The sequence below is a fragment of the Atheta coriaria genome, unplaced genomic scaffold, assembly GCF_025399875.1.
Source record: "Atheta coriaria isolate IRGN ID8LTWV9N9 unplaced genomic scaffold, Caltech_Dcor_3.1 hic_scaffold_1_pilon, whole genome shotgun sequence".
Lineage (NCBI taxonomy): Eukaryota > Metazoa > Arthropoda > Insecta > Coleoptera > Staphylinidae > Dalotia > Dalotia coriaria.
In genome coordinates this window covers 6137515-6155045 of record NW_027045443.1, presented here as the reverse complement: position 1 = coordinate 6155045, position 17531 = coordinate 6137515, and the positions used below count along the sequence as shown (strand labels likewise).

The window sequence follows — 17531 nt, the reverse complement described above, 5'->3', positions numbered from 1 at the left end:
TTCAATTACATTTGAACTGTTTTCTTTTTCTCGCTGTGGTTTTTCGGAGGGCAAATTGCTGGCCGAACGCAGTCCGTGCAATAAATCCGAAAACACGAGACGCGAACGCTGCAACTCGCGGCAGCGCAGCATTAAGTTAGCGTTTTAGATTTGCATATAATGGGAACTAAGATAGCCTTTCGGTTTACTGTTGCGCGCCCGTTCCGTGGCACGGCTCTTTCGGTTTGGTGTGTAACACCGTTCGCACTGGCTGCTAAAGTTTCACCCGAAAAAAAAACATAGAACGCTGTAACTATGCATAGGAAGCGCATCTTTTTGCGAATTTCACCTCCGCTTTATTTTCGCGCACTCAGTATAACCTTGCTTTTGGTCAAGTTCGTGTCCGTGTCGCTATTTTGCTATTTGCCGCGCGGTAGCAAAATAAGCACCAAACTGTTAATCTGCTTAAAGCAACTGTTTAAAACTGTGTTCGAAAGTTAGATGTAAAAAAAAATACAATGGCCTGCTGTGTCCATTATATGAAACTGAAATGTATGCATTTAGAAAAACGACGCGGGTGCAATTCTTTCGTAGTCCCTGGTTCCGCAACGAACGGTTGTTTCGCAACTTGTTTATGATTCCATATTATGCTTCTACGCTGCACGTCTTCGCGTGGCAGATCAACCGGAAAAGAACGACTGCGCTAGTGCGGTAACCATTTTACATTATTAGGCAGTCAAGTTTTATTGAAACTTGTAAATGCGGAAGACGTTGACATTCCGCACAACACAAAACAAAGGTATCAAAATATACTCTGCGAAATCTTGAACTCGACGCTACACGCGCTTGTTCTACGAGCGATGCCAGGGTACTAGCATGATGTCTGTCAGACAATGCATGCGGTACTTACGCATTTATTTTTTAGTGCATTAAACTTGCTCAAGATATAAAGAGCGTATTTTAATTATCAGTTGTAAGGGTGAACATGAAAGAAACTATTGAAAATAAGAAATATGTTTAATTAGGTAAATATAGCAAAAAAAAACTTAGCTCCATGCATAGTCACAGAGTTATGCTACACTAAGCGTGTATATTCAACGTCAGGAACAAATGAAATTACTTTTTTTGCAAAGAACAAAAGTTTCGAATGTAATGACCCGTTACAATTAAGTGACATTACTTCGTGTTACGCTCGGTGTATCAATATCCGCAAGTATTCCCGGCTTTATCTTGGTAATATATGTGAGAAATGTGTTATGTAAACAGGTATTAAGCGTCAAACGAATCCAATGTCACAACTTGCTCGTCTGCTGCTTAACCACGACTCCAAATTAAACGATTACGAACGCATTGTTCGTTGCGACGCGCATTTATTCAAAGTCAAGATGCTTCCTATAAATAAAAATTTACCTCAGAGGTTTACATCATAGCCAGCTTTTCTCGTGATTTATCAATTTGTTATTTAATGTCTCTTGTTTGTCTGATGAACGCACATCTGGGATGCATGTTTATTCATTATTTTATGTTAACTTTTGCACACAAGCGTTTTATTTTGCTTGGTTTTAAAGTTCAAGTTTATGTGAAGCGGCGATTATTTTGAACGCGTCTCTTAATTTATGTCTTAATTCCGGCGCAAAACGAAATTAGTTACATTATCATTAACCGCAGCTATCAGACATCGGACATTAGTCAGCAATGGATGAAAAACTTAATGAGCTCGGACGGTACGCGTGATTAGACGATAGTTTGAGTTGGTAGAAATTAGAGACTTGACCGTGCATTGCAAACTGGCATCCGCCAGAAAGAAAAATTGCTAACTGTAAACGCTTAAAATCCCTAATTAAATTAAGCGCCTCTTTAGAGTTTAATTAGCGAGCGCGGCCGCGGATAGCTACTTAATAATATCTCATCTCATTGTGTACGAATATTACTAGTAAGTGAGGAAGAACGAGGAAGAGGTTTCCGCCTCGACTGCTCGAATTAAACGTCGTGTAACATGAGCCGCATTTCTTTTAATTCGAAGCAAAGCAACAGAACAACAACCAACCTAGGCGTTCTTCGTCTTGTTGCCTGATGCGGGAAACGGTTATTCTGCCGACACGAACAATGCGTTTTATTTTCGTTTATTTAAATCAATGCCGGCGCGCTTGTACCGCTCGCGTATTGAAATCGCGTTCACAAGATTAGCTGGGGATTTTTTCCGGTGTGTTTGCTTCATCCGATTAACGGTTAGAAACGGCATTTAAATGCCGAATTCTCGCAGCGAGTTCGAGTTGATATCTGCACCAATGCGTTGTCGAAAAGTGTGTTAATTAATGCTCGTGTAAACACGTCATTAATGTTTGGTGAATTCATAACTAATAAGTATCATCGGTGAAACAAAGGACGGGGTCGCGAATTAGAAATTAAATTCAAAACGGCAATTCTTGGGTTCGCATGCGAAGCAACAAAATTGTCGCGTGAGCTGACGAGGACGCCGACGTGTTGCGCACCGGATGAATTCCTTCTGTTTTTCTTATCGGCCCCGATGATGGCGATGGCCGTGCGCGCAACGAAATGAGACGAGAGGCAGAAAAAATCAAACGACGGCGAAAAATAACTAAGTGGATAAGCAAAGTGGCGACATTAACGAGTGAGTTGCCTGTATTGCCAAGAGTCGCGCGCATTGTTTTGCGGTGTTTTATGGTGCGAACGCGGAAAAAACACGCACGCCATGACCGCGCGGCCGCGGGAGATAAACCAACGCGACGCCGTCGTGTAATGTACGAAGACGATAACCGCCAGATAACGGCGACTATCGGGCCGCCTTATCATCCACGATGTGCACACCTAGCATACAACGGCGTTAGACGTTTGTTAGAAAACTGCGCGACCGCAAAGCGTTTCAGAAGTTAAAATTTTCAGTGTTTGGCGAGTGGGATTTTTTGCGCGCGGTGCGCTCGAGTGGACGGAGCGTAATTAACATTCTCACGTGTAATTACAGATAGGCAGACTGAAAACATTGCGAGGCGCAACGGCAAAAATGCGGATGTTCGGCGTAATCTGAAAGGATGTCTGATGCTGTGCTAAGGAGCCATGAGCAATCGCAACGAAATCTATAAGTGAAATCTCGAAATTCTTTCATAAATCTAGAATGCAGCGATCGGCGAACAAAGGTTTTCACTTTTCCTAGGTGCGCGCAGCTGCGCGCTCGAAAACCATTTTATGCGTCGTTCGGCGAATGCGACAGCACTCGATAGCGCTAACGACAGACGCAAAATGCCGAAGATTTTCCGCAGCGTTAATTTCGATTAACCGAGCGTATATCGCTTATTAATTTCGATAATTAATAATAGCCCAGATTGATTGCAAAATCGAACGAATTAATTTATAACCCAATTAAAGAGTACATGTGTGATGAGGACGCTTAGAGTTATTAAATTATAAATTTGTTAGGAATAAACAGCAATGCGAGCAAGCCGATTGCAAGTGAAAACAATAATTAACTGGTGGTGGCCCTGGTGTAATTGTACTTGCTTGCAGGGCTGAAAAAACACGCGAGCGATTTCAATTAAATCATTTCCAATGCATTTGTGCCAATTAAGAAACATTAATGAACGCGTAGCGTGATTGCCAGCCATGTGCGGTTAGGCGGGCGATGCACACAGATAATAGACGCATTAAAAATTCTAATGCGTTGTGCCAAAGCACATCGTAGAGAAACAATCAAAGTGGAAATTCGAAACTTGACTCGCAACAATCGGGGAGAAATTCAAAGCAACCGCGCAACCATTTCTCTCCTCGGTTACTTTTTGCGAATTGCGCCTGTAGTATGACTACGATTGAGTAGCATGAACGGTGATTTTGTGGAAAATTTGATAAACGCGTTGAAGCCCACACGCAAGTTTAGCACGTTTAGCAGTTTTTTTTTTAATTTCTAGATAAAGTCACTGCATTTCGTTCGCATTCTCGTTCTAGTCGAAATAAGAGCATACTCAAAACCACCATGTGTATTTACCTACTAAGCACGCCTTGCCTTCTCACTCTGCGCATACTGTGAGCCGAAAGCAGAAAGAGTTGCGGCGTTCTCTCGATTCCTTCGCACTCCTTCGCGTGCATGTGTGCTAACCTCCGCATCGGATTCAATTACATATCGAGCCAAATCGTCGATCAGACGCAAGCGAAGCGCAGACAGAAGATCAACTGTAAAATTCGTAATGACACCACGAAGCGCCGCGCTAAACGCCCAAACGTTTTGCGCAAAATCGCGTCTCCACAGAAATTGTCACAATCACAATTACTTTAATCCAATTGTAAGTTAAATGGGAATTGCAACTTCAATTACCGCAGTCAATTTAATCTCATTGAAAGCTGCGCGCTCGTCCTGAAGCATTGTAAACAATTTGTGCAATTGTCGCTGTGCGTGAACAATCTATATGGTTGTATAGTACGTGAGTATCTTGGCGTGTCGAGAAAGAAGTGTAGGTCTGGCTATAAACAGATACGACGCGCATTAAGACGCCAAAACGTCATAAATCATAAACGCGGACGAGCGCCGACCTGCGATGCCACGACTATAAATAAAACGATCAAACAATGCACGCCGAATCCTTTCATAAATTTTATCATAAAAATGTAATTTTCGCAATACACTCAACGACATCTAGTAATGAAATCTAGTAGCGTTAAAAATTATATCATGCGCAGAAAATTAAACTAAATCTCTGTTTACTTGGTGTAATTTTGATTCCAATTAAAATTTGGATCTAATAATTAATGGGCCTGACGTACCTTCACGACGATGCTGATTATAGGAGACGTCATCAAACATTGTCGCATATTGTTTCCTCGTGCAATTTTGTTCTGGCAAGCGCAAAATAAATACTTCTATGATTGCGTCCCGCGAGCCAAATGCGAAATGCCTAATGTATAATGTCTAATGTGTAATGTATAATGTGTAATGTGTTATTAATTACTCGTTGTTACATGTTATTACATGTTGTTACATCCGAGAGCTGCGTTAAGTTGGGCGCGTTTTTTGTTTGCTTTTGCATTCGACGATTTGTACATTCGCTTGTAGTACACGCTGCTCAAGAAGATACACGCGTCAAACGAAAGCAAATACAATATTATATCGTGTTCCTAGCCAAGGCGATGGTTTGCGGTGTGGTGCATTACTCGAGCCTGGCACAGCCTATTTGCCCTTCGCGGTGGTGATGGCCAGTGTACACCCGATGTTCCGTTCTACCGTTTCGCGCATATACCGATTGTTCCGAGGAAAATCCACAAGCCGTCTGGGGTTGGAGTCGCTGAGAAGAACAGTTTTCGGCCCGCGAGTACAATCTGTCGGTCAATCTCTTTGTACCAAGACACATTGTATAATAGCGCGGGTTTGTACAAATAAATCGCCGCAGATGAAAGATGAATAACTCCTCGCCGTGAAAAATTAGCGAACATCCAACATAGCGAGGAGTCGCTCCTTGCAACTTTGTGTTTTCACGTTTTGACAACGCCGCACTCGGGCCGCGTAATTAAATATTCTCGTAACTCGTAAAGTTATCACCTTCGAGTAGGAATGCTGGATGCTGAACGTGCGATCCAATGGCATGCCAAGCATGAGCGGTGTAAAATTGGCGAAATGATCGAATCGAGTAATTGAAGCGCGTTTGAAGTGATTTATCCGCTTCGTTTGACCTTTTGTCCGGCGATCGCGCACTCGTCTCTAGCCGCTTCTCTGTTTATTCGGAGTCGCGTCCAGTTAGTTGCCTTGTGCGCATTAAAAACATGATAGTAAGCAAATACCTTCGAGCCTAACGCGAAAAAAGCTAATCGATGTACTTGTATTGATTGAGTCGTATCCACATGCCGGCCGGGTGCGGACAATGAATAGTGAAGATGAAAGGCTACATGATTGATTGGCTGAAATTAGCAGCTCTTCCATGCTGCTCCAGAGGCAGCTTTTTGTCACTCGTCGACGTCCGACCAATTTTTCCGTGTAAATATTTATACGTTCAAGGTGGTCGATCTGCAGAATCCGCTAGTCACTGGTTTGGCTAGCCGAAGCAACTTCACAGTCGATTATTGTAATATTATTTCCTCGCAATAAAGAACTAATAAAATGTAACCACAATCATCGTTAAAATACGTTCAAATTATAGTAGCATAACGCAAGAAAATCACTGGTATTTGATCTTACATTGAATCAAAATTGCGCTAGCTGAAATCGAATCAACGCACAAGGTTATTTATTATTGTATATATTACCGGTACACGTTACTTAATAAAATTGAATGCAACCGTCGAAAGTGAAAACAAAATCAAATTCGATGCTCAAATTACGGTAATCTGCAATTGAAGAGTTAATAACAAATCATGCGTTTCGCCAGCGCGGCATATTGGGTCCCGATGTAGGAATGTTACCATTGTCTACGATTATTGCGGCGCGTATGCGCATTCCCCAGCGATGCCATCAATTCTTTTAGAAGTTAGATTTATACGCAATTGAGGTGGCAATTGAGGAAGAAATCTAAAATCAATATGCGACCGAACAAGTGTTATTTGCATCGCATTCTGCGTTCAAACTAGTACTTTACGGTTATCTGCCGCTATTATCTTTATTCAGAGAGGTGAAATTATGAAATGCATTAAATGTATTCAATTATTTTATTGTTGTGTATTCGCAACATCGATCTGCACACGGCAGTAAATATCATGCATTCATCTTACACACACACACACACACACAACATTTTTGTGGGTTTAAAGACATTTGAGCATTAATCCGTAAGTTTAATGCAGAAAGCTATTGATATTTCATTTATCAAATTCATCCGTATCAAATTAGACCTATTTAATCAGTAATACCTATATTCATATCTAACTGAATTTAATTTAATCATATCACACCCGCTCCATTACAAATTATAATCATCATCTCTAAGTAGTCAATTGCAAGTTCACAAACAATGTGCTTATTACAATGAAACTATTGATATAAAATTATTTGAGCTCAGTAATTATTACAATTTGTTCAAACATACGTTCATTATTAGATAACTGTTAAAACGTAATTCACCAAAATTTGTTTCATTAACTTCTTGAACTGCAATTTAATCTTTTTTCAAATCATATTGATCAAATTGATTGTTTCTCTAGTTTTTTACCTTATTTTCAATATTTTAATTAAATAATTTTGCAGCTTAATTATTTCAAGTTGAAATTTGGGAATACTATGATACTAGATAATTTACTTTTTAACTCCACACGAATAATTAAAAACCAAAAGAATTGATACACTTTTTAAAAGTAAAACAATTATTACGTGCAGCGCAAAACCGAAACAAATCCGAATGCATTGCGGAGGAGGCAAAAAGCGCAAGTGCACTTTTAAGTCTTCATATCATCGTCTGAGCGCACACGGCGCGAGTATGTGAACGGCCGAGGAAAGAAATGAAAGAAGTTGCAACAGTTAACAAGTTCATCCACCTTTTTACGATAGATTAAAATCTATAACTCTTATTTTCTTATAGCTAAACTAGAAAATTACTCTGGCCGGGTATCGTAGTACGAACATTGCACAGGTACGCCGCGCAATGAACACCACGTACGAGCTCGTACGGGTGTATATGAGCAATCCGAGCGGAAGACCTGCGAGTCTCAGTTTTCTGTGGTGTCTTCCGTCCGAGCGCGAAGTGCGCGATGTGCGATGGATGGATATATTTTAAGGTCTGCTGATTCGCTCCGTACACCATTAAGTCTTTGGTATATCTCCATTTTTCCTCGGCTGGCTCGTCTTTTTTTCTGCTCCTTTCATTAAGTTCGCCGGCTGTATTACCGCATCACTACCACCAATCGCATCGTGTTTTCTTCGCACTCTACGATTCTCTACCTTTCATGCGTCGTAGTCGTTTGTAAAACAATCTTTAATGATATGTACTCGTCTCGGACGTTAATGAGTTGACAATAAAACTCACATCGACGTCATGGAGCCAACTCCAAATTAATTGCGGCGCTAAATTGACGAGTGCAAAGTTGTGTTCGCGTACGAACATCCACACAACACAGTGCGCCCATCTTCCAACACGCACACTAAATCATAGCCCTGTCTTTATACTAACGTTCCGAGGCACTGGTACAGAAAGTGAGAGTCTACTTTGTTTGGAATTAGCAAGCGCGTAGTTGCGATCGTGTACGCGGAACAAGTCCATCTGAAAATCGCGCGCAGTGCAGATTTAATGACGTTGAATTTACATCGCATCAAAGCCGCGTTGTAGCCAGCCGCAAGAAGTTCGAACTGAAAAAAATACATGCGCGATGCATCCACATTGCATCGTGTGTCGATTATCGCAAAGTGCAGTTAAATAAATAATAAATAAATAACTGTAAAGCGTTGCCAGTTGTTAACTAACTCAAACCAGGCGCAAGCACACAGACGCAGGCACCTTAAGTCATCAATGTGAAAATATTGTGTTCTTCATACTGAACTCGTGCGTGCCGAGTGCAATGCAACGGTACAACACAACTTTTAAATGTTGTTTTTCCTAAACTTTTACGCGATGCTTTGAACACTTGATTGCTCGTCATCAGTCCAGCTGTGCATCTGTTTGCGTATAAATAATTCTAATTGCGTACTCGGTCAAAAGTTGAAAAATGTGGAGAAATTTCCGAAAGATATAATGTTCTTGTTGATGCGCTGATTCAACACATTTCACATGGCAAATTAGGGTTTTGCGGTCGTCGCACTAAACCTTAACAGCAAAATTTCCAGCATGAACAATATATGAAAAACTCAGGACGCAAAATAGTCACAATGTTGAATGTACACATTCCATATATGCGTGCTTGTGCTCCTTTGGGCGACCATACATGAAATGAGCGCGGCCTACGACACCCTACATCTACAGCTATTGGTATTTCTTACATTGCTGAGGTAAAGACTGAAGTCACACTCAGCTACTAAGGTCGGCAAGGAAAACTTAACAAAGTTGAATAAAATTCGTGTCGCTGTGAGTTTCATTCATGTTTTTTTATTGGCATTCAATGGTTTTTATTGGGGACCTAGTTCTACTGTTAATATTATTATTAAAAACAATTAGTTCGTAATATTCATGCACAACGACCGAAATAAATTAAATATCTGCTGGTTGACATCAGGTATGGAAAATAGTACTTTTAAACACTTTTTTTTTCTATTACCCGTTCCACTTGCCAGTAGAAGTTCTATTAATAATACCCGACTAGAGAAATTTCCAACTTCGTAGAAATTTAATCTTAAAAATTGCAAAATTAATAAATAATTTTTATCGCCATCAAGGATCACCTCGCACATTAATATCAATTAAGGCAGTCACGGCGCAAAAGGAAGAGGTTGCGTTAACATTTTCAATAAATTTTAAATTAAATTTCGGTGTACGCGAACGAAAAGACATAATTTATTGGGTGCCGGCACATAGAATTACTATCGACACCTTATTATTGTTTATTGCTTTACTTACCGACCGAAATATTGTGTATATACCGAGTGTTTACCAACCACACATAATATCATGATCAATGCTTAGAAATTCGATATATCTTCTGGCCTCACACGTTTTACGAGAGAGATTACTAGTTATTACTAGTACTTACGTGCGTGCATCTGTTACGTTACGTTGATTTATTAATTTCTGCGATTCGCCTATCGCGCTTTTTCGCCACACCGCGTAATTTATTTGATACAAAAAGCAATTTATTTAGCGCATAAATAGCGAAGCAATCGTAATTGTGAATAATGAACGAATACATTAAACAAATCTATTAAAAATCAATTCCGATTTAATGTAGTATCTCACTAATGTCGATGGTCGTGTTTGGGCTCGTGTGTTGAATTATTAATTTCAAATTTAAATTGTAATCATCTACGCGGTAACACAAAGCCAAGATACAAATAGCGCAACGTGATCTCCAATCCGGGCCTGCGAATTAGACTCCATAATTATGAATAATCATAAGCCGTGTCCTTGGTGCGGTAATTGTTTAGAGACCTTGGTACACAAAACTTACGTAATAAGCTACGACGAAGAGACTGCGCCTCGATAGCATTGTTTTCTTGTTGTTGGCAATTCAGACGAGAAGGAAAGGTCCAACATACAACGTGAGTGCCACGAACAGAACACCGTTGCACTGCTCGCGCCGGAAAACGGATATTAGAGAGTAATTTATTTAATTACGACAAACTGCTTTTGGTCTCCAAACAAAAATCCTCCAGACGCGTCCTACCAATGCAAGTACACCAACGAATTCATCGAAGGTTAGTCTGTGATAAGGTTGGTGAGTCGTGCGACTTAAAAAGAAATGTTTATTTAGCTGCGCGCGAACAGGACTAAGCACGCGATGCGTTTTTCCTATTTTACTGTTAGCTATTGCAATGTGTGCAGATGTGCGCTTCTCGCCTAGCCGGGAAGAAGTTTAACACGCTTCGACGCTCATCCTGTGCCGCGCATCCATCTGCGCGATCCACAATCCGCGAGTCCAGCCAGATGAACAATTCGCTTCGCGTGAGTCGCGCTCGAGTTATTCCGCGCGGCGTGGTTCTATTCATCTGCTCTCATCAGGCCAGCTCAACATTTGTTGTCCGCACACCAGCGTGCAACCAAGGGCCCACCAACATCAGCATTACATATTTAATAACTTGCAATGACTCAATCTACTATTTGCGAATAGTAAGAAGAAAATCTGGGTCACTTACTTTTGATGTGTCCATTGGCGGCCTTCGCATGCCCGTTCTGGATGTAGTGCGGTGTGTGCCCGTTCTGATGGGCATACCCATTGCTCTGGTGGTGCTGCGTGTGCTGGACGCCGCCTCCGTGCAGCAGATGGCCGTTGGTGTGTGCATGTGCGTGTCCACCCGGCATCTTCGCGCATTCGCTAAATTCACTTCAATGCGGCAATTAGTCAAGCAATTACTAATGGTGACGAAGGCCGCATCGTTCTAGTGTCGTGCTGTGCCAAGTGCTCCTCACCGAGTGAAACCCATTCTGGCCGCTCTCTATCTGCACGAAAAAAATAAATAATGCCAATTAAAAGAATACTCGTGAAAATGACAGATTTGTCAACGTTTTTAAGTTAATTGCGCATGTTTTCTAAACTCTGTAAACTCTCTATATGTATAATCTGAATATGAAGATTTCTTCTTCACCACGGAGTATTTCCGCATTTGTCGTAGAAGTTTACCGCGGTTCGCATCGTGCGTAGTACATTTTCAATTACCGTAAAATTATAGGCGGAAACGCTACACCGCTGCACCGCTAAATCAATTATCAACACGCTGGAGACGAACGTTTAAGTCGCGGTACAGAACGAACTTCATGAGCGCACCGAGCAGAATGTAATGAACGGGAATACGAACGTGCGCGTACGACATCAGCTGCGAAAAACAAGGAAAATTGATAATAAATTAGAGGCACCGCTAGGCGACGTGTAATAAATTTGCGATGTTGCACAAACAACGCTGAAGAAGTGCACTAAGATTCTCAATTTCCAATTCGCGATGCCGAATTTGAAATTCTATGTCAGTGTGCTTCCGCCAATGACACTGTGACATTGATAACTTTTTGTGTATTCGGCGTGCGCGCTCGTTAATTATTTTTGAACGTAATTGCAGAGAGTTGGCGAACGCAACGCGAACGCCAATTACACTCGCGTGCAAATAAATGCATACAAGTCGAAAACGCAAGTGCGCACGACCAGCCGCGCATGCAATTCAACAAGTTCAGTTCATCAGATGATGGGCTTATTGTTTTTCAACTAAGCAAAGTATTATCTTAAAAACACTTGCCAATCATGTAATATACCCGAGACTTAACGTCGCACATTATTATTAGTTAAATACAAAAAAGTATCATCAAGCCATTCATAAAAGTTATATGTTTGTTATTTGCACGTTTAACGACGAAAATCGGTTATAAAAATTATTGAATTGCACATGGAGTTGAAGTGTGTATGCGTGGGTGGGTGCGCGTGTGTGTATTTGGATGTGCATATGTCACCATAATAAAGAAACAAAACTTACTTATAAACAATATGAATAATTAAAACACTGTCCTTGACTTGTTGTTTTAACGTCGCAAACAGTGATATGCACGAACAACAAATTTTACACAAGGTTCAAAGCGCACACTTTCCTTAAAAATGTTGCCACAAAAACAATTATCTTGTTTTAGAACATGTTCATCTCGCTATATATTTCGAGAGCGTGAAAACTGGAATGACGCGTGAACAAATAGTTCGCAGGACTGCGCGAGCCAGCCGCTCGACGTTTACTGCGTCAAGTGGCGGTGCAAACTCGCGTGCAAACTTCCGACTTGGGCGAGAGTTTGAAACTTCGCAGCTCGCGTTTTTGCAGCGCGGGAGCGCCGACGTACAAGTGTGGCAAGAAGCGTCCGACGCAGAATCTATCGACGGACTAAACTTTTCTCTTCGCGCGCGACGCACGAGACTGCCGTTGCGAGACCGATGGCTTCTTCGCCTCGGCCGCGAGCACACTCTCGTAGAAATCGCGCTATGCTGCGATAGCCGCGTAGAAGGCCCACAGCCCCTGTGTGAGGCTCGCATGACGCGTGCCGCTTTTCTCACGTTTTGGTCTATGGAAAATTGTTGGCCAAATGCGCTTCGAGTTGTTGAGTGTCACAAGTATTTTGCAAGCATAAAGCGGTAATTTAGATTCGAAAGTAAATTGTAGTAGTATTATTGAGTTGAGTTGAGTACTTAAAAACCTGGAAAATTTATTAATCATCAACGTACAGGAAACCCATTTGCCTAAATGAGGGAATAGTAGCAAAAGGATTTGCAGCGTACTTTAATTCACTCGATCCAGAAGAAAGGTAGCAGAAAAGATGGTGACCACTATCATGGACAAAGTCTACATTGTCGCACAGTTGACTCTTCGGATGTGTTATAAAAAGGAAGGTAGATACACAAAGAAAGAACAGCGAAGTGATGTTGGAGCTGGCAGGTCTAATTTTAATTTGATTATTAAATTACTTTAATTTAGTACTTGTGGTGGGACGCTTCATCCGAGATTTATTTATCAACAAAATCTCCACTTCCATCAGGCAGTTGTTTGTTTTGCGGATCTGGCTTAGAGACACAAAGTACATTGTAAAAATAAATTAATTTCTTAAAATCGTTAAATAAAAATTGTTTCAGCATTCATTAAACTTAATAAGAATTCAATTCTAAATGTTCATTGTGACTTGTCCTGCACAGGAGCTCCGTGCGCAACTTTTTTTTACGAATTTTACATCTCCTTTGCACAAAATATTACTATACTTATAATTTTTAACGTCTTCAGAAAATTGTTGCCATGGTAAAGTGAAACAAAGTTATAGAGTACCTATGAATCAGTGCAATTTTTATTAAAAGAGTTATTATTTATAATGTTTATTGCTCTAGTTTTTGAGAAAAAAAAAAGATTATGACTGCATTAGTAAAGATACTATTGAACCAAAGAGGCACTAATTCCCTATTTTTTCGGCATAATGGCATTGAAAGATTTCCAGTATTTTAAAATTTCTTCAAATTATAAAGATTTTCTATTGTTCAGTACTACCCATCTCGGTGGTTTTGAAATACTTGTAAAGTATCTCATAAAATAATATTAATTGTTCTTGACAGTCTAGTCTCTAGTATGTAAACAAACGTCATAGATTTTAGTCGCAAAGGTGAGTGCATAAACTAAACAAAAATTAAGCAATAACAATATTTTAAAAACAAAAGCAATAATAAAATTTACGGTTATCAATGTTTTCAGCTTTACATTAGTAAAGCTAAATAATTTTAAATTTTAAATAAAAACAACAAATAATTAAAGTAATGTTTTAAAGTAATGAAAGTAATGAAATAGTTGAGTGGTAAATATTGTTAGCCAATTCTTTTTTTTAACTGAATTTAGTGTATTGTGTGGCAAATTTTTACAATGATTTTATTATACGCAACCCAATATGCAACTAGTTTGCGGTTTGTCCGACAGATGAATTCCTGTTTGTGAAGTGACTACACAGCTATAATTAAAATGGCGCACATACAGTAGACAAAACCGTTGTAACATGTGCTTCTGGTTCGCTTGAATTCCTCCTACCAAAAGAAAACGGGTAAGTATTCCCTGTGGCAATTGACGTGGTTTGCCATTCACACCACCGCGAACCAAGCACTATCAAAATTTCTGGTCGACATTTATCGCATCGGCGAAAATCTCCATCTCAAATGGAGACCACGAGGTCCGGCAGGGAAGCCGATGTGGGCGCAGGGCTACGGCATAACGACTTGCCGTCGACGATCACGCAAGACTTACAATCGCTAGACAGCAATGAAAATGCACAGATCTCCACCGATGCCGACAACACCGGGAGTGCGCTCGATGTGGCTAACTACATTGATGAAGACTATATCTTGGCCCCATCTCCCACTTCCTACTGCACTGTGGAAGTGCCTTTTGAGTATGAAGATAACACAGACAACCCAGTTAGAGGCAGCACAAACAACCAGGATGGAGATAGCACAGACAACCAGGATGGAGGCAACACAGACAATCTAGATGAAGGCAGCCCAGACAATCTGGATGAAGGTAGTGTCAACAAACTGCGTGCATTTGTTGAGTATTTGGATTCAGACTGCTCAGCAGATTCTGATAATGCCAGAGATACTGAGGAGACATTCAGTAACAATGAGTCTACTAAGGACACACTGCATGATACTTTAAAACATCTTGGTGAATTGAGTATTGATGAATTGCCACCAGTGGAACACAATCATGTGGAAGTTAAGCCAGAGGAGTGTGACCTTATTGGCAAAGTTGGCATGTCCCTGGGAAAACTAGGTAAGGAGCAAATCTTTATATTTAATTTATGAAAGTGAGGTTAATTGTACACTGTTTTTATTACAGTTCTTGTTGAGACCATTCCAAACAAACCAGCATTGGACATTGACACACTGTTATTCTTGGACACAGGCAAACGGCCGCTCGGGCTTATTTTTGATGTGATCGGACCTGTCACACATCCTTTATATGCCATCAGGTTCAATACTGAGGATGAGATCAAGGCTCTTAATTTGAAGGAAGGCATGAGTGTGTATTGTGCTCCAAATACTGAGTATACACATTATGTGTTTGTGCAACAACTTCTAAAGTAAGTGCACTGATTACATTTCGGCTAATGCTTTTTATTATAAACTTGTGCACACTTCCACACCTACACTCACATTCTGCTATCATTTAGGTGCTATTAGTAAATACATAGTCGTAGTTTGTTTCGCTTTCCATTCGTATTAATGTAAGTTGACACACAATTGCGACACAGCAGCATGAAAGACGCAGTATCTGTAAGACTAAGCGATCGTGTTTACAGGCAGAAGGGTAGCGATGCATCTTGGAAGAACGACATGGAAGTGCCACAGGAACTGATGGATTATTCTGACGATGAGGCTGAGTCAGGCTTGTCTGAACTCCCAGAGAACCGTAAACGTGGCAGTCTGGAGCGGCATCGACAATTTGAAGAGGATATGAATCTGCGCAATGTTATTAACACGCACATACATCTGTTACAAGATCGGGGTCCACAGCATCGCGGCTCAAGCAGAACCAGCAGCGGCGGAGTTGGCCGAGGCTCCAACACCGCCCGGGTAGGCAATTGCACACACAGCCGTGGTTCAGGCAAGTCGGCGCGTACGCCTGGCTCCAGTTTTCCGCATCTCACACCACCACCGCAGCCCCCGCAACCTGCTGCCTTCCACACGGCCGCTGCTGCCGCTGCCGCGGTTTCACACTGTGCCTACCATCAACCGCCGTACAGCCTTGCCCCCTACAGTATGCCGCCACCATTGACGCCGTATATACCGATGTTTATGCCGAGCATTCCGCCAATGCAATTCACCGGGCCACCGCCGCCGCACGTGTTCGGCGGGATGCAGCAGACCAAATCGGCGACGGTGGGACCTACCCCCGCGCCGATGGTGTACCCGCCCGACATGGGCCTGCCGCCAGTCCAACAGAATCCACCACTAGTTCCTAACATGCAATACTTCAATCCACCATTGATGTGGGGCAATTTCGCTACACAGCCACCACCTCCGCCTCCTGCTCAGCAGCCGGTGAACAGCGCTACCGGTAATGACATGCACGCACCTAAGAAGTTCCACCGAATGCATCGTCAATAATTTCTCATACCACACACCTCAATCACCTTTGAGATGAATGTTATATTTATTTGTTATTTTTTTCTTCATTTCCGTTTTAATTCAACAATTTTTGACACTTTTATTTAACCAGTATTATTAAGATAGCAGTACAAGGCCAGTTTTAAAGTTTTTCATAAGGATCAGAATGATCTTTTATTTTAGATTTATATTTTGGTTTAAAATTTCATTTACTTTTAAATTATTCTTGCATTCGATAGGGAATGATACATAATCCAATACGTTTTGTGATAGATATTGAAACGGGACACATAAAAATTAGCAATAACACTTTAATATGATTATACACCTAGGCATCTTTGAAAACTACATTAATACTACTCGTACATATGTATTTTAATGACTTGATTGGTGGTTTTGGATATATGTGGTGTACTTGTAACTTTTAACTCTATAACTGTAAGCGTTCATTATCTGCAAACGTTTTGAAACGTGAGGAACGTGCAATGTTTAGTACAAATTGCAGCCCGTGTTCAGTCTAAAAGTCAAAGAACAGTTTATTCAATCCATTCACCGAACAAAGCTCACAGATTTTTTTAAAATTCCGTTAATATGTCTTCTTACCTTTACAGACATTGAGCATTCCTGATCACGGTCCGAATGTTTCTTTGCCGAGTGTTTATTACTCAAACTGCAAAACATAGTCTTGATGTTTCTCGATTGAACGAATGAGCGATGGTGTAGCTGCATAGAACTTCGAATCGATATTTAATCAGATGTTTATATAGAAAGTTGAGTGATCAGATAGACTCTATTCTAATATGTATTTAATCATAATAGGCATACACAAATAATCGAAAGTTATAAATGTTCCTTTTTCTACATACCTTCTATTTATAAAACAAACTGAATCAACAATGTGCGTTTGCAATTGCAATTCTTACTTAACCAAACGCCTAAATATGTGCGTACACATAATCGATATATTTTGTTACCAAAAGTTAATTACAAATTTGCAAATTCTTATTACAATTTCAATACCGTCACTTTCACAATTCCTTCCTTCCTTTTCCTACAATACATTAAGTCTTTTTTTCAGGCGATGAACTCCAGAGACGTCACTCTGCGCATTGAAGACATGTGCCATTTGAGAAATATTCAAAGTTTTGTAAGAATTACACGGATATAACGAAATTTTAATTGAAGTTTTTGTTCTCATTCCTTTCTTCCTTTATTTACAATAGTAGGGAGCTTAGGTACTTACCTTCATGAAAAATCTGCTGAATCTGGCTGAACTTGAAATTGATTCACCACTGAATTAACTGTGTTCACAACCAAATGAAAACAGTACTAAACAAAACACCATAAATAACATCTGGTTAGGTTTCATGTTAATCTGTCTT

The 17531-nt window shown here is 40.6% G+C and overlaps 2 protein-coding genes across 4 annotated transcripts in view; one reads left to right on the top strand and one right to left on the bottom strand.

Annotated features, from left to right (window-relative positions):
* Window positions 1–12374, bottom strand: part of LOC135790171 (calpain-9-like) — a 34944-nt gene extending 22570 nt beyond the window's left edge. The window contains exons 1-2 of the mRNA XM_065300248.1: window positions 12008–12374; window positions 10685–10988 (exon numbers count right to left, since the gene is read on the bottom strand). Of these exons, the coding sequence (XP_065156320.1) occupies window positions 10685–10850 (166 nt within the window). The 5' untranslated portion in view covers window positions 10851–10988; window positions 12008–12374. The remainder of the gene's footprint in view (window positions 1–10684; window positions 10989–12007) is intronic.
* Window positions 12375–13974: 1600 nt separating this feature from the next.
* LOC135796916 (H/ACA ribonucleoprotein complex non-core subunit NAF1) lies at window positions 13975–17322 on the top strand. Of its 3 annotated transcripts, none has more exons than XM_065309041.1 (4): window positions 13975–14812; window positions 14879–15122; window positions 15342–16099; window positions 17228–17322. In XM_065309041.1, exons 1-4 carry the CDS (start codon window positions 14200–14202, stop codon window positions 17260–17262), a joined length of 1650 nt encoding a protein of 549 aa, XP_065165113.1. In that variant the 5' UTR covers window positions 13975–14199; the 3' UTR covers window positions 17263–17322. The 3 variants fall into 3 exon arrangements, with proteins under 3 accessions (XP_065165113.1, XP_065165121.1, XP_065165105.1); XM_065309049.1 differs by lacking the exon at window positions 17228–17322 and adding an exon at window positions 16761–17160; XM_065309033.1 differs by lacking the exon at window positions 17228–17322 and having other exon boundaries at window positions 15342–17160.
* The last annotated feature ends 209 nt before the right edge of the window (window positions 17323–17531 follow it).

What these genes read in the sequence shown, in the direction of transcription:
- LOC135796916 (XM_065309033.1), top strand. Translation starts at nt 14,200, where the DNA reads ATGGAGACCACGAGGTCCGGCAGGGAAGCCGATGTGGGCGCAGGGCTA. An exon ending in CATGTCCCTGGGAAAACTAG is followed by an intron (nt 14,813 to 14,878) that starts GTAAGGAGCAAA and finishes TTTTTATTACAG; the next exon opens with TTCTTGTTGAGACCATTCCA. An exon ending in TTTGTGCAACAACTTCTAAA is followed by an intron (nt 15,123 to 15,341) that starts GTAAGTGCACTG and finishes TCGTGTTTACAG; the next exon opens with GCAGAAGGGTAGCGATGCAT.